Source organism: Pleurodeles waltl, chromosome 5, assembly GCF_031143425.1.
Source record: "Pleurodeles waltl isolate 20211129_DDA chromosome 5, aPleWal1.hap1.20221129, whole genome shotgun sequence".
Classification (NCBI taxonomy): Eukaryota; Metazoa; Chordata; class Amphibia; order Caudata; family Salamandridae; genus Pleurodeles; species Pleurodeles waltl.
Genome location: NC_090444.1, coordinates 733,599,241 through 733,626,872, shown reverse-complemented (window position 1 = coordinate 733,626,872; position 27,632 = coordinate 733,599,241). Strand labels below are relative to the sequence as shown.

The window sequence follows — 27,632 nt, the reverse complement described above, 5'->3', positions numbered from 1 at the left end:
GGGCTGGAGAGAGCCTACAGCACATGTGTGTTTGGCCGGCCAGAGACGGCCGGCCAAACACACATGAGCTCTGAGGGGAGTGATCTGTTAACTCCCCTCCAAGGCTGTCATGCCCTATGCCCCTCCCCTTTCACCACAAAGGACTAATAAACCTGGTTTATTATTCCTTCGTGGTGAAAGCATTGCAGCTTCTGCTGCTTTGGGGGGGGGGGGAGCTCCTCCACCCTAATGGAGGAGCTGCCCCTGGTCTCTATGTAAAGTTCTAGTGACGTGTCTTCTGTCTTCTCCAGGACTCCTACCAATCGGATGTTGTGTCGTCGAGATCTACTTTCGGCATCTTCCACTTTGATTGCCAATGTTCTCAGTTCGTTGTTCATGAGTGCAAATTTCTGCGTAAGTTCTTTCACCTGCGGGACCGTCTCACCTAACGTGTTTTCTGTTGCATTAACTCAGTCTTTTAGCTTGTTGTGGTTGTCAAGCAAGAGTCCTACCTCCCTAGCAAGCATTGCAATTTGATTCTCTAAGGCTGCCTTGGATTCCTGTATAGCCACCAGGATCACGGTCGTGTTTTGCATTGGCACCTCTTCCCCTCCGGCCGTCTCCCTCATAGCATCCTTTGGGGTGGCCCAGCTGGCGTGTCCTTGCCAATCCGTTGTCTCCCCATGGTCTCCTTTTGGGGGGGGAGGAGGAGGGAGAGAGTAGATGATCGCCATTGGGCCTCTGTACCTGATGTCACAGTTCTACAGCTGCCCAGTTGTTGCTGCCCGGTCTCACGTTTATAGGTCGGCCGCTCGTTAGGCCCCCTGATGTGGCTTCACCCACCTCGCCATTTATTTCTGCAGTTTCAACCGCAGCGTTTCATGCGTCTTATCTTACTGGATCCAGCTTGCTGTATCCGGTCTCCAACAGTTCCTCGGCCAGCTTCTCTTTTACGCCGTCAGCCACCACCATCCCCTAATCACCAATACATGGGCACCCCCAGCGATTCAGTAGGGTATTCTGTTGTGTTGGGTGCTATCTCTGAGTTGGCAGCTGCCTGTGCTTTCCTGGCTGTCTAGCTTGCCGCTACCCCTCGTTGTCTGGTCCCAGTCTCAGTATCATCTGTGAACACCCTGAAACCATAGAAAAGGTTCAGTAAACCCATGCTCGGGAGGCAAGAACAACTAAGTTGAAGGACAAGCACAGGTAGGCATATGTTTCTGCACACGGAAACTAGAGGGAATTACCATGTTTTTGAAATAAGCTGCAAAAAATCTGACAAAAATGTTTAACATATTTTACCAGCCAGCTAGTTAGGATAAGGAAGGTTTGGCTTGCACCAATAGACCCCTTAGGCCATACAAAATTAGAAAATATATAGATTTTATACATTTCACTACCTTCATATCCCTCATCACACGAACTGTACAACTTAAAAAGGGACTCTACCCCAATTAAGTTATCTTTGCTATAGTTACATAATTCATTGCACAGTGTACATTAACTAGAAAAGGCCAGACACATTTGGTTTTGGCGAACTACAGACATTTGTGGCAAAGTTTCCTTGGTTATTGTAACAGGATTTAGGCTTGTCCATTTGAGAAATGGGACAAAATACTGAGGAAAAATTGGCAAAAAAAAATAAAATAAGTACACTATATTGTCAGGCAACCGAATGGTAATTCATTGAAAAGAAGTACCAACATCTGGCAGTGAAAGTGTTAGGTCTTTGCTCACATGATTAATGGCCCAACATGTCTATTAACTGATTGCTATACTGAAGTACCTGACCCAAAGTGGTCTGAGGCTAGCATCTTACTTCGCAGAACTTTATAAATACTCAAATCAAATCCTAAAGCAATCTACAAACACAGTTGGTTAGCTTTGACTATGCTTATGCAAAGACTAGCCTATTGAAAAAAATAAACAATCCTACTAGTTAAGAGGCTTAAGGCAGTCATGTCATGTGCACTGGTTGAAAAGACGTACGTCTACTCAAAAACTGAATTTAAATTCCAACTTGAAGGTGGTATATGGTGTGGTGCATTAACAAGCATCTCTACCTCTATGAAAGATTTTTCTAAAATTATGGTTTATGGATAATAGTTTACTGAGAACATTTAAAACGTTCACAGATACCAAAGTTTGTCATATGGTCTAACCAGAATATGATGGTATATGTTTATAAAATGATTGCAAGTATGCATACACTCGCCATTACAAAAACAACTCAATGTCAAATGATCCTTAAAATAAAATAAAGAAACATGACAAAATAAGCACAATCTATTACCTGTGATGCCTGGACTGGAGGGATTAGACAAGGGCTTGTTTCCTTCTGTCAGTTGCTCTACAACTTTAGATATAGATCCATCAAGTATATCTGCTTCATCAATGTCATCACAAGTGCCACCAATTTGAAGGAAATGAAGTTCTCCGCCTGGAATCAATGAAAATCAATGCATATCATTTGTAGTTTTAAGTGGAAAAATGACACAATCTGCATTAATGTGCATTTAATTAAGCCACTGCACCTAACCTGATAACAGCAACCCCAAGCTGGGCAATGGATAAGTGTTCAACACGAAACAAAACAAACAATGAAGTCATTCAACTAAACTAGCTCTATTTGCTTTTGTGCAATCGTGTGTAAAATTTGAGTACTAATCTGTCATTTAACGCTATTTTTAGAGTGAAACGGGTTCTTGGGTTAATTTTTAATGCATTTCATGGTAAAACAAAAAACAACATTACAAAACACAAGTGGCGTGAGCAACAGCTGCTCATGTTCTGGCAGTTCATGCTATTTGCTCCAAACGGTGTGTAATTAAGGGGCATAATTTCAATTAACAAGTGCAATGCAACATTCCTGAAACTACACTGGGTGTTAAGGACATAAGCACATCCTAGCACACAACTGCAGGGGAAAGGGCTGGCTATAACCCACAAACCCTTCCATTCCCAAATGCCTTCACGGGGATATCAGCAGAAACACTTGTGCTGCCACCAAAGACCGGATTACAACAACAGCAGCATGCGCACGGCTCATGGGGGATGCGCTGGAAGGCATTTCTTCCAGTGAGGTCAGTGAGGATGACTATTGGTTAACTCCTCTCACGTTAGGATGTACCAGGGTGAAAGAGGCACAAGGGGGAAAGGAAAGTTTTCCTTTATCACAGTGTCTCTCGAGAGCTTTCCTGCTGCAGGCCAACAGGGGGTGGGGGAGGTGGGTTGGCTGAGACAAGTGGCCAACTGAATAAGGGTTGCTCCCTCAAAGGGGCAGATACATTTTCTTGTATTAACTGAAACCCTACACAGGGGGCAGTTAAGCTGTGTTTTTTTTGGTCTTTTTTTCTAGCCGGGATGTGTGGGGCAGAAACCAACTACACACCATGGATTCTTAAAATAAATATGAGGGAAGCAACGCCTAGCGCATATAAAATTGTTGTATTTCAAGCACTCACTGACACCGTCCCCTCCAATCCAGCCAGGAATCAGTTGGCCAACTTCTGGGAGGTGGCAGGTGTATTTTGTAACTCTAAGGGCATAACTCTAAATTGAAAGTGGCCCTCTGGGGTTGAGATGGCCCCCACGGTTAAAGCAATCTGCAAGCATTCTGATGTTTGATTGAATGTACTCAGATAGCTGGCAGTAAAAACTATGGATTGGGATGTAGCCGAGCAATTGCCAGTGGCCAAGATTCATTCTAGCACTCTATCCGTCAGCTTTGTTGTATTTGCAGGTGCCTGTGTCAATGTCATGGGTACACAGAGTTGCGAGCTTGGGGGTAAGTGAGAACAGGAAGGATAACTGCACTAACAACTGGCAGCAGCCAGGAGCTCTCAAAGCTCTCAAACAGGCATTGAATCGTTTTGTCTGGTTAGATAAATCCCCACGCTTACAGCACACCCAGAGCACATGGCCTCAGGGGAAGGGAGGACTGGGTATTCCAAACCTTAGGCTATACTTTCAAGCTACCCAGATTCAGCACTTGGTGGAATGGTCGTGGGCGAAGTCTGAAAAGCCGTGGCTTTTTACAGACAGAGCGATAGCGGGCATTCACAAGTGGAAAGTGTCTTTTCTACACAAAACACAGAGTCCCTGGGGCCTATACTCCTCCCCGGTTACCAAACCTTTACTGGGGGTGTCGGTTGCAATAGCGACGACTTCAGGTCTTACTACCTTCCCCTCGCCCCATATGCCCATACTTGACAATTCAGACTTTACTCCCGGATTGGACCATAGGGTGTTCCACAAGTGGTGGGAAAATGGGTGTAAATCGATTGGCCATCTCTACGGAGACAATAGGGTCCAAACTTCAGGTTGCCGGAGGATGAACGTCTACATTACCTCCAGATCAGGTACTGGGTGACACCCCACAATAAAACCAGGTGCCCAGACGCCCTTAACCACACTTGAACAATGGCTCCTTAAGAAGCATTCTAAGGGATGATTTTGGATTTCTATTGTTTCCTACTCCGGGCTCTCCCACAGTCGAAACCCCCTGGGCAGGGGAGATGGGAAAAGGAACTGCATATGGAATTAAGCCCCAGGGACCAGACTGACATACATTACAGACCATTACACAGAGCCTGTAACGTGACAATCATGGAAACTACAGTTAAAATTATCACCTATGGTTATCACACCCCACAGCGCTTACACAAATGGTACCAGTGCGCCCTAGGCAGAATGTTTGAGGCAGTGCAGTCGACACACTGCAAACAATTTTGTGGGATTCTCCTAAGATTGTCCATTTCTGGGACCAAGTGTTACAAGATATAGACACTCACTTAGAGACTTAGCTGCCCTGGTTCCTGGCTTACACCATTTTGGGTCTCCCCAACTTGGTGACTTCGGACCTCTCAAAGTAGGGATTGAAGTGGTTTACATACAGGATCCTCAAAGGGATGCTGTGGGGGTGGAGGAGAGGTGGAGAGGTCTAGAGATCCACTAGGTAGGTTGCACCCCCCAATCTCATAGGACAAAACCGCTTCATCTGTGTAGCTTACTACATCTTCGTGAAGTTCCTTTGGGAGCTTGCTCCCACTCCTCCTTCACAAGGTTGAGAGGCCCTCTGACAGGGTGCCCATGCAGTAGCTGGAATGGACTGAGCCCTACCCCTTCTGAGACACTCCCCTGTAGGAAAACAAACAGCATGTGACAGGTGAGACGGAGAGAGCATGTTCCACCTACATATCAAGGACTCTGATAGGCCCATAATCATGCCTTGAGGGTCTTGTTAAATTTCTTAACAAGCCCACTGGTTTGGGGGATGGCAAGGTGAGGAAAACTTGTAGGTTACCTCACACTCATCTTACAATGACTTTATGCATGCTGACGAAGAAAATGTCCTGTCGAACAAGTTACTTATTTTGGGTAACACCTTTTTGGTGGAGGCTAAATAATCACAGATTCCTCACTTTAGAATACTACTCAGCCATCAGACTGCATCCAGAACACTTTCAAGTAATACAGCCCCCGTACCTCTTTACCTTTCTTCGCTTAAGTGAACCTGGCCGTCTCGAATGCCTTGGGAAACCATGGCAAGCACCTTTTAGGAAACTAGAGGCAAGACAGGACTGAATGATTCACATAAAGCATGGCTATTATGACTGGGCAGGCAAGAGGTATTAACGGAACATAAGGCAAGACTTGCAAAGAAGAAAACCCGGACACAAAAGTGAAGAGGAAGGAAAATGTTACTTACCCAGTAGATATCTGTTTGTGGCATGGAGTGCTGTAGACTTAGACACTCAGCATACTTCCGCCATCTAGTGTTGGGTTAGGAGTGCTACAAATAGTTTTTTTTCAAGAAGCATTTTCGCATCAAAGGATCAAGTGGCTCCTCTTTCATGGTACTCATGGGCATCGAGTCCTTTGTTAAATTATTTTCCCGTAGGCAGGTGAGAGAGTAGAGGAGTAATATAGAGAAAGAGATGCCCATGCAAGAGTATGTACATATGTACAAATATATACAATTTTAAGGTAACCGAAATGGCCAAAGATGTCCGGGGAGGATGGAGGACACATGTGAATCTAGAGCACTACATGCCATAAACAGATGCTTACTGGGTAAGTAACATTTTCTGTTTGAAGGCATGTGTGGCAGTAGATACACATGCTCTGCACAGACTGTAAAGCAGTCCATCCATAAAAGCAGTGGCTAGCCTGAGGGAGTTGGTTGTCTGAAAAAGTCTTCTTAGGACATCCTCTCCTACATTGGCTTGCTGGCGTGCTAGTACATCTGCACAGTAATGCTTTGTAAAAGTATGGAGTGTAGCCTAAATAGCTGCTTTACAAATGTCACCTAAGGAAAATGTCACTTACCCAGTGTACATCTGTTCGTGGCATGTAGTGCTGCAGATTTACATGCTTTGCTCAGTCCGCCATCTAGTGTTGGGCTCGGAGTATTACAAGTGTTTTTTTCTTCGAAGAAGCTTTTTCGAGTCACAAGATCGAGTGACTTCTCTTCTCAGTGATAGTGCTCATGGGCATCGAGTCCTCTGTTAGATTGTTTTCCCGCAGGAAGGTGAAGGAGTGAAGAAATGTACGTGTGTGTGTGTATATATATATATATATATATATATATATATATATATATATATATATATACATACATATATATAAAATGTCACTTACCCAGTGTACATCGGTTTGTGGCATTAGTCGCTGCAGATTCACATGCTGTGCACATCCCGCCATCTGGTGTTGGGCTCGGAGTGTTACAAGTTGTTTTTCTTCGAAGAAGTCTTTTCGAGTCACGAGATCGAGGGACTCCTCCCATTTCGGCTCCATTGCGCATGGGCGTCGACTCCATCTTAGATTGTTTTCCCCCGCAGAGGGTGAGGTAGGAGTTGTATATGCTAGTAATAGTGCCCATGCAATGGAGTGAATACGTATGTACATAATGTAGTTTAAAGTAATATATATATTTACAAATATACAGATGTTCAAGATCAACTTCTAAACGGCTACAGGCTCCCGGGGAGGCGGGTGGGCGCATGTGAATCTGCAGCGACTAATGCCACAAACAGATGTACACTGGGTAAGTGACATTTTCCGTTCGGTGGCATGTGTAGCTGCAGATACACATGCTGTGCATAGACTAGTAAGCAGTTATCTCCCCAAAAGCGGTGGTTCAGCCTGTAGGAGTTGAAGTTGTCTGAAACAATGTTCGTAGTACTGCTTGGCCTACTGTGGCTTGCTGTGTTGTTAGCACGTCTACACAGTAGTGTTTGGTAAATGTATGAGGCGTAGACCGTGTAGCTGCCTTACATATTTCTGTCATTGGAATATTTCCTAGAAAGGCCATGGTAGCACCTTTCTTTCTAGTTGAGTGTGCCTTTGGTGTAATAGGCAGTTCTATTTTAGCTTTAAGATAACAGGTTTGAATGCACTTAACTATCCATCTAGCAATGCCTTGCTTAGAAATTGGATTTCCTGTAGGAGGTTTTTGGAAAGCAATAAATAATTGTTTTGTTTTGCGAATTAGTTTTGTTCTGTCAATGTAGTACATTAACGCTCTTTTGATGTCCAATGTATGTAGTGCTCTTTCAGCTACAGAGTCTGGCTGTGGGAAGAACACTGGTAATTCTACTGTTTGATTTAAGTGGAACGGTGATATGACTTTTGGTAAAAATTTAGGATTTGTTTGTAGAACTACTTTATGCTTGTGTATCTGAATAAATGGTTCTTGTATGGTAAATGCTTGAATCTCACTTACTCTTCTTAAAGATGTGATGGCAATTAAAAATGCAACTTTCCATGTTAAGTATTGCATTTCACAAGAGTGCAAGGGCTCAAAAGGTGGACCCATGAGTCGTGTTAAGACAATATTGAGGTTCCATGAGAGAATTGGTGGTGTTCTTGGGGGTATGATTCCCTTTAGACCCTCCATAAATGCTTTGATGACTGGGATTCTAAAGAGTGATGTTGAATGTGTAATCTGCAGATAGGCAGATATTGCTGTGAGATTTATTTTAATGGACGAAAAAGCTAGATTTGATTTTTGTAAGTGTAATAAGTAGCTTACAATGTTTTTGCGGACGCATGTAGTGGTTGAATTTGATTATTATGGCAGTAATAAACAAATCTTTTCCATTTATTTGCGTAACAATGTCTTGTAGTGGTTTTCTTGTTGTGTTTAATGACCTCCATACATTCTTGTGTAAGGTCTAAATGTCCAAATTCTAAGAGTTCAGGAGCCAGATTGCTAGATTGAGCAATGCTGGATTCGGGTGTCTGATGTGTTGTTTTTGTGTTGAGTTAACAGATCTGGTCTGTTTGGTAGTTTGATATGAGGTACTAATGACCGATCTAGCAGTGTTGTGTACCATGGCTGGGCGAGCCCAAGTTGGTGCTATTAGTATTAGTTTGAGTTTGTTTTGACTGAATTTGTTTACTAGATACGGAAGGAGTGGGAGAGGGCGAAAAGCGTAAACAAATATCCCTGACCAACTCATCCATAACGCATTGCCCTTGGAGTGAGGGTGCGTATACCTGGACGCAAAGTTTTGGCATTTTGCGTTTTCTTTTGTTGCGAATAGGTCTATTCGTGGTGTTCCCCAGCTTTGAAAGTAAGTTTGTAGTATCTGGGGATGAATTTCCCATTTGTGGGTTTGTTGGTGATCTCGACTGAGATTGTCGGCTAACTGGTTTTGAATTCCTGGGATGTATTGTGCTATTAGGCGAATGTGAATCGCCCAAGGCCAAATCTTTTGTGCTAAGAGACACAGTTGTGATGAGTGTGTCCCTCCCTGTTTGTTTAGGTAATACATTGTTGTCATGTTGTCTGTTTTGACAAGAATGTGTTTGGGGGCTATTAACGGTTGAAATGCTTTCAATGCTAGAAATACTGCTAGCAGTTCCAGATGATTTATATGAAGTTGACTTTGTTGAGCATCCCATTGTCCCTGTATGCTGTGAGGGTTGAGGTGTGCTCACCACCCTACCATGGAAGCATCTGTTGTGATCACGTATTGAGGCACAGGGTCTTGGAATGGCCGCCCTGGGTTTAAATTTATAGGATTCCACCATTGAAGCGAGGAGTGTGTTTGGCGGTCTATCAACACTAGATCTTGAAGTTGACCCTGTGCTTGTGTCCATTGTGTTGCTAGGCACTGTTGTAAGGGCTGCATGTGTAGTCTTGCGTTTGGGACAATGGCTATGCATGAAGACATCATGCCTAGAAGTTTCATCACAAACCTCACTTGATAGTGTTGGTTTGGGTGCATGTTTAGTATTACATTTTGGAATGCTTGTACCCTTTGTGGACTTGGAGTGGCAATCCCTTTTTGTGTGTTGATTGTTGCTCCTAAGAATTGTTGTATTTGACACGGTTGTAGATGTGATTTTTGGTAGTTTATAGAGAACCCTAGCTTGTGAAGGCTTTCTATGACGTATTTTGTGTGTTGAAGACACTGTTGCTGAGTGCTGGTTTTTATTAACCAATCGTCTAAGTAAGGGAATACGTGCATGTGCTGCCTCCTGATATGAGCAGCTACTACTGCAAGGCATTTTGTGAATACTCTTGGTGCTGATGTTATCCCGAACTGTAACACTTTGAATTGGTAATGCACGCCTTGGATTACAAACCTTAAGTATTTCCTGTGGGAAGGATGTATGGGTATGTGGAAGTAAGCATCCTTGAGATCTAATGTTGACATGTAGTCCTGCTGTTTGAGCAAGGGAATCACGTCTTGAAGTGTCACCATGTGAAAGTGATCTGATTTGATGTAAAGATTTAGTGTTCTGAGGTCTAATATGGGTCTCAGTGATTTGTCCTTTTTTGGAATTAGGAAATACAGGGAGTAAACACCTCCTTTTTCGGCTCCGAAGAAACCTTTTTGGCTTTCGGGTTGCCGATTTCTTGGTGCCGGATCTGGTCGGAGTCGGTATCTCAGTGCCGAGTATATTCAGAGCTGGTATCTCGACCGGAGTCGGATGTCTTCGGCTGCTGTGAGGCCTTTTTCGGTGCTGATGCTTGGTCACTGTGCTTTCGGGTAAAGCCATGGCCTGTCGGTGGTGGCGTCCCCTGGGCCTTCATGATTTCCGAGTGAGATTTTGCCGGGGCTGGTTAACTCACGGTTTGTTGCCTTGTCGGCTGCTCACTCTCGGGCTCGTCCAAGTCCGAATCTGGAATGGAGAATGTCTCTTCTTCGACGTCTGGGTGTCCGGCCGGTGTCGACGCCATTTGAAGTCTTCGAGCTCTCCAGTCCTGCAGCGTCTTCTTCAACCAAAATGCCCGACAGGCCTTGCACGTATCCTCTTTGTGTTCGGGAGACAAACACAAATTACAGACCAATTGTTGGTCTGTATAAGGATACTTAGCATGGTATTTGGGGCTGAAGCGGAATGGGGTCCGAAGACGCATGCGGTCGGGCCGACCAGGCCCCGCCGAGGAGTGGAATCCCCGAAGGGCTGCCGGAGCTCTTCTTTTCTTCGGTGTCGATGTGCTATCACTAACCCGATACCGAGCGCAAACAATACCGTCGAATTTTTCAATTATTAACTATCTTTTCCAAACCGAAACACGGAGCGAAGAGGAACACGTCCGAACCCGATGGCGGAAAAAAAACAATTTAAGATGGAGTCGACGCCCATGCACAATGGAGCTGAAAGGGAGGAGTCCCTCGGTCTCGTGACTCGAAAAGACTTCTTCGAAGAAAAACAACTTGTAACACTCCGAGCCCAACACTAGATGGCAGGATAATGCACAGCATGTGTATCTGCAGGTACACATGCTATCGAACATATATACATATATATATATATACACATATATATATATATATATATATATATATATATATATAAGAGAGAGAGAGAGAGAGAGAGAGAGAGAGAGAGAGAGAGAGAGAGAGAGAGAGAGAAAAGAAGATGTCCATGCAAAGTATATACATATTTACATAAAGTACTACAACGTCTACAGGCTTCCGTAAAGGAGGGAGGGCGCATGTGAATCTGCAGCACTACATGCCACGAACAGATGTACAGTGGGTAAGCGACATTTCCCATTCACTGGCATGTGTAGCTGTAGATGCACATGCTTTGCATAGTCTGAAAAGCAGACCCCTCCTAAAATAAGCGGTGGCTAACCTGTAGGAGTTGGAGTCATTTGAAACAGTGTTTTAAGCACCGCTTGACCAACATTTGCTTGTTGGCGAGATAGCACATCCATACAGTAGTGCTTAGTAATGTGTGTGTTTTGGACCATGTGGCTGCTTTGCATATGTCGGCCATTGGTATATTTCCTAAGAATACCACTGAAGCTCCTTTCTTTCTAGTAGAATGTGCTTTAGGAGTTACTAATAGTTGCCTTTTAGCTTTAAGATAGCAAGTTTGAATACACTTTACTATCCATCTGGCCAATCTTTGTCTTGAAATAGGATTATCCTTTTGAGGTTGTTGAAAAGCTACAAAAAGTTGTTTAGATTTTCTGAAATATTTTTTTCTGTCTATATAATATATGAGAGCTCTTTTGAGATCAAGAGTGTGCAGAGCTCTTTCTGCAACTGAATCTGGCTGTGGAAAGAAGACTGGCAATTCTACTGACTGACTGATGTGAAATGGTGAAACGACTTTGGGTAGGAATTTTGGACTTGTCCTAAGTACTATTTTGTGTTTGTGAATTTGGAAGAAAGGTTCTTCTAAAGTGAATGCTTGAATTTCACTAACTCTCCTTAAGGAAGTAATTGCTACCAGGAAAGCAACTTTCCACAAGAGAAACTGAAGAGCACAAGAATGCATGGGTTCAAACGGAAGACCCATAAGCCTTGTGAGCACAATGGTAAGATTCCAGGCAGGAGCTGGTGGAACCCTAGGTGGAATAACTCTTTTAAGGCCTTTCTTAAAAGCTCTTATGATAGGTATTCTAAACAGAGAGGTATGCTGTCTGTTTTGGAGGTAGGCTGAGATTGCTGTTAAATTAATTTTAATAGATGATATGCAAGATTCGCTTTTTGTAAGTAAAGAAGAAAACATACACTATCATGTACTGATGCTTTAAGTGTATCAATGTATTTGGAGATGTTGGGGTGGGATTTGACTACATTAATGGTAAAGCCTAGTTGATGAAGGCCAGACTGTGTTGGAAGCACTGTTGGCTAGTAGCGATTTTGATGAGCCAATTTTCTAAATATGGTAAAACATGTATGTTTTGCCTGCGCAGGTGAACTACAATTACTACCACTGCAAGATATTTTGTGAAAACCCTGGGGGTGTTGAGTTCCCGAAGGGAAGCACTTTGAATTGGAAATGCTGGTTATTTATTACAAACCTGAGGTATTCGGCAATGAGTCGGGTGTTTAAGAATGTGGAAATAGGTGTCCCTCAGGTAGAGTAATGCCATGAAGATACTCTGTTGTAGTAACAGGGTGACATCTTGAAGAGTGACCATGTTAAAGTGCTCTGTGAAGATGTATTCGTTTAGGGGTCTGAGGTCCAAGACCGGTCTCAAGCACCTGTCCTTTTTAGGGCTAAGAGTAGAGTGAATAGATCCCTGAGATTTTCTAGTGTATTGGCACTGTTTCTATACTCCCTTTTTGAGCACTGCCTGAACTTCCTCCTTTAGCAAATGTTGATGTTCTGATGAAACTTTGTGCTTGCAAGGTGGCATGTATGGAGGTATAGAAGTGAGCTTCAGCAATAATCATTGTGAGAAATGGGGTCTCGTGTTGGCAGTGGTTTGCAACATGACTAAGTAGGGACCCTTACTTTAGTCAGGATAAGGGAGCCACACAGTTAAGATAACCCTGCTCATCCCCTTGGTAGCTTGGCTCAAGCAGTCAGGTTCATCTCAGAGGCAAGGTGTAAAGTATTTGTACATACACACACAGTAACGGTGAAAACACCACAAAAGTAACTCCACATCACTTTGGGCAAATAGCCAATATTTATCCGAGTAAAACAAGACCAAAACGACAAAGATCCAACATACACAAGTACACATATCACTTTTAAAATAATGCATGTAATTGTAGTTCCTTGAAATAAATTAAGTGCTTGACTGAGGCAAAGTAACTGAGATGTGTCACAAACAAAGGCAATGCAGGCAGCAGGGGAGGTGATGTGTCTGTTCCTTACAGCCACAAGGGAGGTGATGCATCGCTAGCGGCATGAAGCGTTGGTTCCTTATTGCAGTGACGATGAAGAAAACTGCACCTTACTGCTCTGTCGATTGTGCATCAGTATGGGGAAATATTGCCAGGATGCGTTCAGTGTCCAGGTGAATAACCAGATGCTTTTGTTTCAAGTCTATCTAGTCCTGCATCCGCTGGAGCACCGGTTCCAGTGTCTCCAATTCATCCTTGTGTTTTGTGAAAAGATTTCAGCACCAACACAACCTTCAATGGCAAGGCTTTTGATGTGGATTTCGGCTCCGTGGTGGAGTGATGTTTCAGGGCCCACACACTCAATTCCTATGTTCAGCTCAACTCTGATGGTGTGGGAGTTGGTTCGAGAGCATGGGACTTTTGCAATTTTTCGGCACCAGGGCTGGGCATTTCGAATACAGCTGCTCGGTGCAGACCCTGGCCCTAGGGTAGTGGTGGCCCAAATGAAGATTTTGGTCAATCCAGATCCTTTGAGATGGCTTGCTGGTGGTGGGTCAGGGATGCTGGGGGTACCGTACTTACAGTTTGTCCCGGCATGTGGTCCTGCCCTCGAGCTACATCTTCGGATCCAAAGAGGTCCAGTGTATCTTTTATTTGCAGGGGACATCATGAGTAGGCGAGCTTGTTGTTCATGCAGCGTCTTCTTGGACTGAAAGAACTTGCAGGTAGGCTTCAGGCGTACAGAGACAGCCACAGGGTACATACCAGATGGAGATCAGTGCATGGGTACTTGGCTTAACATTGAGGGCAGAAGGGGGAGAGCATTTGTTTCATCACGGAGTGGACATGGAGGGCAGGAAACATGGAAGATAAAATCCGCCCTGAAGAGCAAAAGCCCACAGTGGCAGCAGCAGACTCAATTCACCTCGACAAAGTTGATATCAATGCTTGGATGAGGGAGACTGAAAAGAGCCACGATTGAAAATCATACAGATGGTAATGTTTGGAAAGAAGAAACAATGGTGTCAAATCAGAGCAGAGGAGCAAACGTCCAAACCCAATGGCGGAAGAAAACAATCCAACAATGGGATCAATGACCATGCAATACCATCAAGAAGAGGAGTCAATTTACCTTGTGGCTCAAAAGTCTTTCTTAGAGAAAAACACTTCTGTGCTCAACACTAGATGGCAAGATTATGTTTAGTATGTGTAGCTACAACCACACATGCCTCAAACTAATAACACAGAATTACCTTACCATACTAATTCACATGCAGATTGCTTCAACTCAGAATAAACAGTAGGATGGCAACCCTAACATTTATCTCACACTTTGTAAAACAGCCTGTTTAATACCTGCAGGATGCAGGCAATGCTTTGGGTCTCACTCATGAACTTCTCTTTCAATTCCTTTCCAGAAAACAAAAGTAAGCTTGTGTATGCAGGCTACTTGGAGCACAGGTGCTGGGAAAATGTCAAGGCAGGACTGCTTTGTAATAAGGAAAAAACTAGATTACACCCATGGAAGAATGATGGAAAGAGGAGAACGGTGACGTAGCAGAGGAATGGGAGCTTAGAGTTCCAGGGGAGAAAATAGATTTAAGAAAAAGTAGAACGGGGAAGACCTCAGTTAAGCTTACAAAAATAAATAATTGGAGAAGAGGTTGTTGGGGAGCAGCAGGAGAATTGGGCAACCATTCTCTGAATCACTAGATGACTTAGTTTCATCAAGATAATTATGTGAGTTATATTATCTCCAGAAACAATAGAACCCATATCAAAGACCACATGAATTTTGGAAACAATTAAAGTTTACGGAAGAGGATTAGTATGCTGCTGCCTATAGGTTAATATCAATGAAAAACTTTTCTCCACACTATTCTTGCATTCTGAACTTAGCATAATTTTCCATTTTCAAACCATTGCTAATTTTCCAATAACTCATTTATGATGTTGAGCACTGTCCTTCGAAGAAGTATTGCAGTTTGTATAACTAAGTAAGTATGTTTAATTAAGGGGGGTGGAGCTTGTCGAGCTGCAAGATGGCTGCAAGCTAATTGAGTTCTGTCGGCCACCGGCAATCCTCATCAATCCTGCAGCCCTTAGACCTCTAAACACCTACAATTTCAACCCCTGGGCCCTCTTCCACACTCAGTAACCCCGGATCGGTGAGCTTGACCTGCTTGGAGAGGTCCAACAACCGGAGCAGCAGTGCAGGCTTCACAGTGAAACAAAGGCCTGATTCTGGCTTTGCACACCCAGGGGTCTCCAGGCACAGGCGTCTGTGATTTGAGGAGGCTTCCCAGGCCAATCGTGCAGCTGTGACCGCCTGCTGAGGAATCCAGCACGTTCCACTGGAGGGCACATGGAACACTCCTGTAACTAACTGCGGGGTCAGTGCGGGGAACGGCCCTTTGCCTCTGACGGGGTTGCACCTGCCAGGACCCTGATAAGTGGGCTGAAGGGGAAAATGCCAGCGGGTGAGAGGCGAGGGCCCGGCTGTTGACTTCTCATGGAAGTCCAGCTGCCAACACTAATCTGAGGAGCACACACAATTCTCACCCTGATGGCGGTCCCGAGACACAACCTCTTCACTGTTGCTTGGGTCCCTGTGGAGTGTTTGGAACGATGTATGATGCAAGGGCCACCTCTGCTTGCCTGAGTTCCGGCTGCACCAGGAGGCGCACTTAGGCCCATGACTAAACAGAGGCAGTAAGTGCATAAGTGACTTCTTTCTACAGACATTACCAGGTGCTTGCTTACCTTAACTGCCTCCCTTGCCGTAGTCCCTTCCACTGTCCTACATCTCCTGGATTGTCTGCCCACAACTGCTGGAATAAATTAACGGTAATGCTGGTGACATCTCCTCACTACACTGCACTGCTCATACAGCTGAGTCATCTGGACTTGGGTAAGGAGACACGAGTTGCCCATTCGTCCAGTGAGCAAAGATATATCACTCTTGCTTGTTCTTCAACACTCGGAGGACCCCCCAATTGCTCCGCGAACTCACCACTATGGGCAAAACGGACAACACCCAGGCTAAGCTCTATTTTGAGCAGCGCAAGTCTCACAAAGCTCACAAAGAGTGAATGGATGACACAAGACTCAATGTACGGGATCCGGACTCTGAGATAGAACCAGATCTAAAACATATCTCTCAGCCATGCCACACAGTCTTGCCACAATTGATGGCAAAATCGACTCACTGTCCTTCTGGATGGACAGGATGACAGAGGCTTGATAAGCATGCTGAGTGCCTTGACACAACCGAACACAGAATCTCTGACATTGCGGACAATCACGCCACCATTAACACAACACAATTCAAGATGGACAAAATGCTTCCTGCCCCCCAGGTCATGGTCAAGAACTTACAGCCCGTTCCCGTAGGAACAATCGGTGTGCTGTTGGCATTGCGGAATGAACATCATTTGACAACATGGAGAAATATGTTGAGCAACTGCTTGCTACATTGTAGGGTCACAAAACATTTTCCAATATGTTTGATGTCCAACTAGCGTACCGCTCACTAGCACCTAGGCCGCCCTCGGAGCGCCACCTACACCAGTGATAGCCAAACTCTTAAATTACAGAGATCGAGATGTGGTCCTGAGAAAAGCATGTGAACTTAAGACTCTGCAGTATGGGGAACTGGATAGCTCTCTTTATCCTGACTCTATCCCAGCAACTCCAAGAGGCATGAAGACTGTTTCTCCTGGCTAAGCGTCAACTACCGGATTTTCATCTGGACTGCCGCATGTTTTACCCAGCCAAGCTCAAAGTCATGGATGATGGCAAACCATTGCGATTCATAGACAACAAGCAACTCTCACTATTCCTGAAGTGCATGGCAGTCAACGAGATTCACCAGCCTGGACTCCCTAATGGGAAAGGAGAGTAGGACTGGTAGTCTAACACTGCTACCCATCCCTTCTCACCTCTCTTCCATTAGAGGTCCTAGCGTTTCAGTGCCTCCTGAGGACTGGAGGGTGGGTGTGGCTGTCATTCCATTATTGATCACATTTGCAGCTAGATTGAATGGGTGATTAACATGTGTTAATTTCATACAGAGGGACTGTTGTTGTGTGGAGCATCAGGTGAAGTATTTACCAAATTACTTTGATGGTGTTATAAACAATTTACTGCACTTTCCAAATGCACAAAAGTGGGTAGACGAGTTGATTTGATGGGCCGTGACATATACCATTTGCCCAGTGAGGGTTGCCTCTTCCTTATGAAGAAGGGGTTTGATAACTCAGGGCAAGGTGGTCCGATGGGAGTATCATCGGGGTAGGCCAAGCAACATCTATCCCAATGTGTGAGAGAGAGAGAGAGAGAGAGAGAGAGAGAAAGAGAGAGAGAGAAAGAGAGAGAGAGAGAAAGAAAGAGAGAGAAAGCGAGAGAAAGCGAGAGAAAGAACCTGGCCACTGCAGACAGACGATTGCTTGGCCTCATCCAGGAAAAACTTGTGGAATTCCAAGAAATGGCACATAACAAAGTTCAGCATATGTAGAAATATGCCACAGCTCGCACATATGGGGAAGGTGACTGCTTCAGTGCGGCATTGGCGGCTATATTGCACCCCAATGGGGAACTTGAGACAATTTTAGAAGTGCAGGATGAGGTGGGGCAAACTGATCAGAGATCCAGCAGGTATCGCAAATTGGTTTCACAGTTATTATACTTCACTATACACATCTAAAATAACTCCTAAAACGGCTTCAGTGCTAGATTACCTCAAACATACAGCCATGCCCTGGTTGACAAACGCACACAGAATATTAAATGACGCCTCTGCAACGAGCGGAGGTATGTCATGCCTGTAAAGGAATGGTGGTGGGGAAGGCCCCCGGCCGGGCATACAGTACCCTTCTACAAGGCATATCAAGATCTTTTAATACCACACATGATGACACTGTAGGAGGAAACGTCCAAGAATAAAGACATGCTGCGCAATATATGAGAGAAGCACTAATTATCACGTTGCTTAGGCCTGGCAAATCCCCACAGCAGTGCTCTTCAGATACACCCCTTTCCTTAATCAATGTAGACACCAAACTTTATGCTAAAATCATTGCTGAAAGATTGGCGCCACTTCTGCTGGATGTGGTGAAGTTGGAACAAGCCGGGTTCAGCCCAGGCTGTAGCCTTACAATGAATCTCAGAACCTTATTTGGCACTAACGAGCAAACAGACCCTGCGATGCAAGCAGAGGCACTTTTCCTAGATGCCGCAAAGGCGTTCAACTCAATCAAATGGGTCGTTATGATGGAGGTGCTACTCGTAATGGGGTGGGGTGGTATTCCTCCAACTGGTATAGACCCTCTTTGCTACTCCACCGGCTCGAGTGAGAATCAATGGGGCCGTCTCAGACTCAATATCCATCACCAGAGGCACTAGGCAAGGGTGCCCACTATCACTGGCATGTACTCCGCGTAAATATCATAGTCACAGGGGCGCCCACTTTCCAGGCTACAACTTAATAATATCTGCTTACACTGATGATACCCTATTAAACATCTAAGAACATACCATAACCTCACACCGGTGCTCCGAAAGGTCATGCAGTTTGGCGGTCTCTCTGGTTTGAGGATTAATTGGGACAAGTCTATAGTGTTCCCTTTGACCCAGGCCACAACTCCAATACCACTGGATTACCCTCTTAAATGGGAAACTGACTCAATACAATACTTGGGAATACAAATTCACACAGACAACGCAATAGTTATGTTAGATAATTATGGAAGAGCTATGAAAAAAACTAACCGAAGCTATAGAACAGTGGAATAAACTACCATTTTCCCTAGCAGGACGTATTGCCATCATTAAGATGGTGGACCTCCTGAGGTTAAGTGGCAGGTCCTAACTCTGCCATTTGACATGGAGGAGGACGGGTGGTGGGGGGACTTAATGCTTCTGACTTAGAGACTTACCACAGGGCACCACTCTCAATGTTTGCACATTCTTGACTTCATAGCCCGCCTGACTTATCATACTTGTACATAGAACACAACATGTCGGCATCCTACCCACTACCCTTTCAAATATCTCTGTCCCCCCCCAAACGACATCATGGTGTATACAACTACGCATGCTTGGCACAGTCAAATGACCACGCTGGGACTACCTGTGCTATATTCGCTTCACATAAAACTTGAGTGGTGTGCTTCGTTCCCTCTAGGCTGGGACAAAGGAGCAATTGCAGTGCTTCGGAAATTAGGCATTGAGGCTATGGTGGATTTTTTTCATGAGGGTGTGATACGGTCTTGGGAACCAGTTATAGAACAAGTGGACACACTGACACCGCTGAGGCGCTATAAGTACTACAGAGATCAGCACACTATGCGTGACCTCCTGGGAGATGAGTTACTAGAACCACCAGAAATGCTGGCACTCTCTACAGTGATAGAATACACTACACACAGTAAATAAGTGGCCAAGATTCATGCCTACGCCAGAAGGCACAAAGACCAAGACTAACAAAAGCTAGATTGGTATGGCAGAGGGATGTAGATATATTTTAACAGATGCCCAATGGCGGTACTACTGCTCCAATTCCATATTCCTTAACAAGAGACAAAGACTAATTCATTTTAAATATACCAATTGGATGTACCATACCCCTGCTAGGCTGTTTAAGTATGGATTACACACGACAGCCTACTATTAGAGATGTAGCAAGGGGTGCGTTCTCCAAACGGCATGGTCCTGTCCTGGGATACAACGGTTCTGAGTCTGTGTTTCCACTGAGCTGGAGGACATAGGAGTCCAATTAATGGTCACACCACTATTAGCTCTTCTTGGCTAGGATACGGAAGAGGAAAAAGGAGTTTGTTGGCTACAAGCCTTTTACTTGCAAAACAGAGTGGTTATCAGGTGGGATCGTGGCCCATTACCTACATTAAAAAAATGGCATGTTGATATAGCATACTTAACACCCAGACAGATAACATACAACGAGTTAATCCCACCACAGAATCGACCAAAAAAATTACTGGGACCATATCAAACCTTTTTAATTGGTAAGAAGACAGGAGAACCTGAGGGAGAGCATTTGCGCAATTTCACTGGGAATGAAAACACACGTTTCCCTAACTTATGCAACATGATTCACTTTACCTAAAATGCGCTGGGGCAATTCCTATAAAGATTCATGCTTGTCATAAATAGTTGCACTTCTAAATGTGTGGCCTGCAATTGTAAACACCGACGGACTGTGATTTTATCTCACAAGATTGTATTACCACAATGTGTATACTTTTGGTCAAAGAGTGATTTGATATGGTAACTGTTGCGGTTTTGTTGTATATTGCAGAAAATCGAATACATTAAAAAAAATAGAACGTTCAACTAAGAGCACGCTTCAATTATGGTAATTATGGTCTGGTAAAGAAACATATACATTAGTATTTCAAACATCAGAGTGATGTGGCCCCATTTTCCTTTGTAACCTACGTGCAATAATGTCCTGACTAAGTTTTATAACTCACTGTGCCCACTGCATAACACAAATGACTTATGGTATAATTTGAACATTATATTTTTCACATGTCTCAAGCAGAGTAATTTCATGTCATGTTCCTGTTCAGTGTCTCCATGGCCAGTCTGCTTGGAACTCATACATTCTTCTCAGTTTCAACTCTCCTTCCCTTTAGGTTTCCAAATCCACCCTTGACAATTCTTAATCTATCACATTTTCCCACAGCTTGCTAACCTTTGTAGTTTCTAGTCATTTTCCAATGTTCATTTCCACACCACGCAATTACACCCCCAGCCTTCCTTTCAATGTTGGACTTTTCTTTCTTCCTATCTAGCAGCTTTTACTCCTCTTTCTCAGACACTGATGATTTTCCTATGTGCACTTTTTCCTGAATGCTGCAGTGCTGACCTCCTTTTGCCTCCTACCCCTCTCCATATTTTCTAGGCCTTTCTCCACAGCTTCTTGCTCCTTCAACTATTGTTCTTCATTTGTTACTAAATCTCTGTCAACACTCCTCAACAGTCTCTGTACACCAGACTAACACCCCTACATTACAGGCTTCCTCGAGCAGTCAGTTTAATGTTCCTAGGAATTTGCCACAGACCTGTACAATTAGGTAATCTTTAAAGCTTCGTAGGTCAGTGCATACTCTAGGGTGCATCAGCTTTCACCTTTTTGTGTACTTAAATATAGTAGCACTAACATGACCAGGTTTGAAAAGTATTAAAAATAAGGCTACTCCACAACACAATGGAGTGTAATTGTTTCATGAACAACTAAAACACTGATGTCAATGGGAACCTGTGTTTGGCTAACAGTGTGCTTTTACCTTTAAGTAGCACTCAAAATGCCTTATTTAGTTGCATTTCTACAGCTGAAAACAAGAATCCGTTTGCTAACCTTGAATAGCAGATGACAATGATTCACTTTCTTAATGTTTCCTAATACAAAAAGCAGAATGCCTTACCCTTTGTGCATGCACAGAGCCGGTCTGTTCCTGAACAGAATATCACAGATACAAATGGATCCATTTCCTCTGTATCCTCTTTTTTGGGGGGCTCCACTTTGCCGAGAATTTCGAAGTTTGAAACATCAAGCACTTTTACATACCCACCCTGAGTGGTTATTACCAGGTGCCCAAGGTTAGAGAGATTAGATTTTTTTTCTTTATCAGTCTTGGGGTTGGACAATTGACCTTCTGTAGGCTCCTCAGAATCATCTTCTCCGTTATCCAGTATGTCTGGTGGCAGCAAAAACAATGAGGTAATTGTATCTTGCGGATCTTTGATCTGATGGATTTTGACTGGTTCCTCTTCCAAAGTGACTATCCTGGTTGTATAGTTCATTTTATAAAGCACCAGGTACCCACCACTAGCAATAGGCTGCTCAGACTGAGTGAACAATGTTGTCTGTGCATCTGTTGGTAAGTCTGTCTGAATCAAATTAATGTTAGTGCCATTCGCCACAGACAAATTGGTTTCCAGTTCATCTTTCCTCCTGCTACACAGTGCAGAGTTCAATTTATTTAAATTATTCAAGGCCTCAACTTGATTTATTGCACTTAGGGACTCAGCCGGACATGCCCGTAAACTTACCAACAAATGAACACCATCCAAGCAAGGGATAACCGAATCAACGCACAGATTCTCCTCATCTGGGAGCTTTGGCAACCGGAGGCACTGAACCAAAGTCCCAGGTTTGGGAACTATAGAACTCCACTTGTCTGAGTCCACAGACACCAGGCCAGCTGCTGCCTCAGCAAACTGCTGAATGTACGTTACCGGGGGATCTTGCAACAGCAACTGTTCCTGACTGTCTAGCTCCATTTCTATGATCTGGGGAACTGTGAAGCCATCATCATGTAAACTTTTGCTTATAATATTGTTCATCTGAGAAAATATTTTTCCTGCTTTATCCTCGCTCTCTTTAATGCTATAAAGGAGCAGAATTGGCAACGTCCTCATTACTAGAGGGGAATTGAGTTCTGAACTAGTGCCAGATTCATTGTCAATGGAGCCTTGCTCTGATGTAGTTTCAGCCTGAGTCCTACTTAAAGCATCCAATGATTTCCTAGAGTTACTGCTAATAGGAGAAGCAGTGAGAGACTTGTATGCAAGAAAACCACCTGCTAGCAAACAAGGGAAGGGAATGTTGTGCTGCTCCAGATGCTTTTCCTTTTTTTCAGTCTTACAACTGGCCAAAGAAGGATTTGCCCCAAGTTCTTCCAAATCTTTCACAGTATCTTCCAGAACATTAGCAACTATTTCCCACTGAAGCTTCTCAGGCTGCTGAAGAATGCTTAGAGCAGTGATGTCTAAAACGGCATCCATGGTTTCTTTCTGAGAAGCATGTCCTATAAAATAAAAATAAAGTGCGACATAAATGGTGGATTTTTCATTAACAATCCTCACATATGAATTTGCATTTTAATGTTTACACTTTATTGGTTAAAGTCATTCTCTGACAAAATGGCAAAACCGGAGTAAGAAAAGAACATTTATATGCTATGTCTAAATATGCAAAGACAAGTAAACAACACTGACATTTTGATCTAAAAACAAATAAATACTGATTAATAATTTCACTAGTCACTCATCTATCCATTCACCAAGATTCTCAGACTATAGAGATCATTATTCAAGGAAGTAATACTTAGCATTTTAACTAATATTACTTCAGGTCATAACTTCATTCAAAATAGAAAATTGTTTAAGAAATTACAAAGAAATAAACATTTGCCTGTAATACCTCAACATTAACTGCTAAGGGCAAAAGACAACAGATGTAAACCACGGGACCATGAAAAAGGTAACCCTTTTTGATGTCCTATACATCAAGTGCTGTTTGATGGAAAGAGTAAACCTAGGCATACTGCATCACATGGATGGCTAGAGAAAGTAATTTAAGATTTCATATTCCCAGACTTTGGTTTTAATGACCGACCCACCACCAGTGTCAACAATCAATTCGGAAGCACAGTTTATCACTTTTTCCATAGATAGCACCACCAAAACAACTACTCACATTTTAGAAACAATGACTACTTTCGATCATATACTTCACTGAAACTCTCTGTTATTACTGTTTATCAGTGTTTGAAGGATGCATCCTTTTTGTCGCGGAACAGGTTGCTATAACCATCCTCTACACAACCACACTATCCTCAATAGTTGGAATTTAGTAAAGTCTTTTGGATATTTCTAAACTTATACAAGCCTCAAACGTCTTCATTTCACAAAAGCAAATTATACTGTGGTGGTCTTGTTAAACAATGCTTAAAGAGACTCCCCGTTAGAAGGCAGGCTGTTGACGGAGAGTCAAACCTCCAAAGCTGTTTCCACGGTGTATAAGACTATTAACAATAATATGCTGAACACCTTAATTAAATTACGCAGAAGATGGGAACTTGATCTAGGTCAAATGGAGGATCTGGATCGGGAAGCTGCACTGATATTCCGACAAGAGGTGGCCATCCAGTCAAGACTGCGACTGATCCAGTTTAAGATCCTGCATAGGATCTAGCATGATAGATAGCAGTTACATGAGATGGGCAAGAGACTTTATACATACTATCTGGATGTCTCCGGTGAATACAGGACTACTGGGCAAGGTTTGTGGAGGGGAGTTACAAGGAGTACTGATGGAACAGATCCCGCTAGACCAAAATTAATTCTTCTGGGGATACCCAATGACTTGGACCTGTCCCAGGCTCACCTCCTTTTATGTAACCTTCGGATGGAGGTGGCTAAAAGGAATATTGCCCAATTATGGGGTTCAGAGGCTGGGCCAGAGGTGGAACTCTGGCAAAGAGGAATAAACGGATTTATGATGGCAGAGCAGGGTACATATGTGAATAGAGGCTGCCCTAGGAAATTTGGGAAGATCTGGGGGGGCCTGGAAGACCTACTATTCACTGGATGTCCAGGAGCCCAATAGCTGAAGATGCACAGACTGGGGCAAAAGATGGGACTGGTGGTTTAATAAGAGGCAAAGAGAAAGGGACACCTGTGGATTGGAAATGGCTTATGGGCTGATTTGTATGTGAAAGGTATGTGTCTGTAGGTGGAGGGAGGAGGGGAGGAGAGTGGTTTGGATGTATTGGTTTCTGATAAACGGGTTGCTTCGCAGAGATACTACTACTACTATATATATCCTGTTCAGATGTGGTATGCACCTCTCAAAAAACAAATAAAAAGATTTATTTAAAAAAAAAAAAAAAAAAAACTACAATGCTTAAAGAGTATCTTCAGCCCCTAAAAAAAAAAAGTTAAAGAAAGAGTTCAATTGCTCATTTAACGTCCTGCTACTGGCACAATGGGCCACTATCAAAGCCTCCTCAAGTTCACAAGGTGTACCTCAAACAGCAAAACAAACTGGTTATGAAAAAACAAGAAGGCTTTTTCCAGATGAAGTACTGAATGGATGATTCACGAAAGTATGTGAAACTATACCAGACTCATGGTACTGAATAGTATAAAATTACCCAACATATCCTACCAGAAAATGAATAAGTATAAGGGATAACTAAGCATAAGGATATCACCATCGTCATCACAGTCCCAAAGAGGTTTAATCACTGAGGCACAACTTGTACCCTTCAATTAACCTACCTTAAAAGTGATGTTACATGGCTAGAATAACTCTTTAATTTTGCATTAGAATAGAGAAAAGGTTAAACAGTCCCCATTTTCTACACTGCTTTAAAAAGTGGTCCAAGTGCTACATTTCTATCTACAAGCTACCATATTTCAATCCAAGATAATATCAGGTGCAAAGAAAGCAATTAAATAACACTGTTGAAGCACATGTAAACTCAATGGTTAAGCACATTCAATGAACATCTTCAAAGAGGTCTAGAGGTTGCACATAGCAAAACATATGAAACAATCCAATCTTTACTTACCCACACTAATTACAAATGATGATTACAAAATATCACCTCGATTATAGGCAATGAGAAGTTACATAACTATACATAAAGAGAAATCAAATTTCAGAAAGAGCAATGAGGATGCGACAAGAATTACACAGAGCAAATGTTAGCAAAAAATAACAAGCATTTGCAATGTAATGGGTCTTGAGTTTGCTCGAGTGAGAGCTATTAGCGTTGTAAACTCCTAAACTGACTTTTCTTGCAACATAAACTGAAAATGAAAAGTAATGCAATTTCACATAAGGGAGCTGATTTAAGGCACCACGCCATGTGCGTGAAGGTGACTAATCAGAACAAAAAGACCGGTCCGGTTTCACCTCTGCATATTTTTTTGTTTTTTAATCCAGCACTGTGTAAAACCTTGAATTCGTGAAGGAGAACTAGGATAAACAATAGAATTATACTGGTAACCATGAAAAATACTCAATTAGTGCCCAGCGAGATCGCGCTGCCTATGACAGTGAAAAAGTGGTCCAGAAATCATACGGAAAACATGGAGCCTCGTATGTTTTCAGTAGTTAGCCGGTTTCAGTAGTTAGCCGGTGCTCTCGAAGCGGGCTAAACATCGGTAAAGGCATGAAGTATGCATGCCTTTCACTAATGAAATCAAGCGAATTTTAAAAGGCAAGCACACAAACCAACGAAAGTGATGGGCGTGAAATGGACGTGGTTACAAGCCCACAGAGATTACAACAGGGACAGACTAAAAACAACTGAATGTGCATTCACATGCCAGTTTCAGCTAGAAACACTAAAGCACTGTAGATACAAACAAAGGAATCACAATATCACTGCTTGTATTTTAGCAATAATTGTTGAAAACAACTATCACTTTAGACTTTAAAGTCTCAAAACAGAAACCTGTCACTAACAGGGCGTGGTTCCAACGTCTTATACATCCCTTAAATACATCAGTGATGGTGTCAGAAAGATAGGGGAAAAAAAAGTCTCCCCCATCCACAGCTTGATGTTCTCCTCTGGGGGGCAGACTTAATTAGGGCAGTTTTCTTGAAGCTAATGCCTCTTTTCTCAGCATGGCCCATTTTTCCGAGGTAAATGCTACCATCTCCATTCAAACTGTACTCAAACATCAAGTCAGATCAGTCAGTCTTGCATATAGTTGCATTCGCCATTTCTATTTGCATTAAGTGCTGATGACAAGATAACTACATTTGTTATGCTCCTTCTTGTAGAGACTATCTAACCGCTCTTGCTCAACTTTTGACTATACCCAAAGGTGTCAGGATGGATCTGGAAAATCTTCAGCAGTACTGTGTGCCAGCTGATTGAGCAGGAAGCTCTATGTCGTTTCACAATGGTTGACATAGGCCTATATAGGCGCCACCCATATGTGCTGATATGCTGATACAAGACATGGAGCCAAATGCAGATCAACTGTGACTAGTGTGCAGAAATTCAAGTTGGACTCTTAATAGATAAAAGAACCCTGTTCACAGAACGGGGAGGCAGAATGTTCGGTGAAGAACCTGCAGTTAGATTATCTACAGGAGAGAGCGTTAAAAAAAGCAATATCTTCCAGTAGATGGGTCACATCAAAAACTCCTGAAGGACAAATTGGGAAAAATGTCAGCCTAGGGGACATGGCTGTCTAAGATAATAGTGCTTTGTGAACCTAAGGCCTAAGTGAATATAGCCCTAAGTCTATCACCTAATTTCTTCAGTCAAAAAAGTTGGCCAAGTCTTATGCTGACATTTGGTACAAAGACAATAAGGATAATGTTTTTTGGTTTCACACAAAGGTTGCTCTGAATGCTTAACATTAAGGATGAGGTCTTTCTTTTAAAGGAAAATCTGCCTTGAAATATTAAATTGGATTTTTTTTCATTCAGCCCTTTATCAGCGGCTAAATTGTCTGTTACATTTATCAAAAATTTCCTAGATTTTTCACCCACCTGTGACAGAATCAGAGTGTTCCTCACTGTCTGAGTCTTCCAATAAATCATCACTGGCAAAAAAAGAAATAAAATTACATCTCAAATATGTTTACATTAAAATATGTATTACACATCAATAGTGCTGCAGTAAGAATGTAGAAAAACAAATGCTGCATCCATGTCAAACACAAAACAAACCATGTCGGATTCCAGTCATGCAAATTTACCTTAGAAGCCTTCAATGGAAAAACTTTGCACCGATTCAAAGAAGTAGCATTGGAAATAAT

The 27,632-nt window shown here is 43.1% G+C and overlaps 1 protein-coding gene across 4 annotated transcripts in view; it reads right to left on the bottom strand.

The window, feature by feature from the left end:
* The window catches only part of BIRC6 (baculoviral IAP repeat containing 6), a 1,722,273-nt gene that overhangs the window by 1,513,058 nt on the left and 181,583 nt on the right, over positions 1–27,632 (bottom strand). For all 4 annotated transcript variants that reach the window (XM_069234691.1, XM_069234693.1, XM_069234692.1 and 1 more), the window contains exons 9-11: positions 27,364–27,416; positions 21,485–22,870; positions 2,273–2,419 (exon numbers count right to left, since the gene is read on the bottom strand). In XM_069234691.1, coding sequence (XP_069090792.1) covers positions 2,273–2,419; positions 21,485–22,870; positions 27,364–27,416 — 1,586 coding nt within the window. The remainder of the gene's footprint in view (positions 1–2,272; positions 2,420–21,484; positions 22,871–27,363; positions 27,417–27,632) is intronic.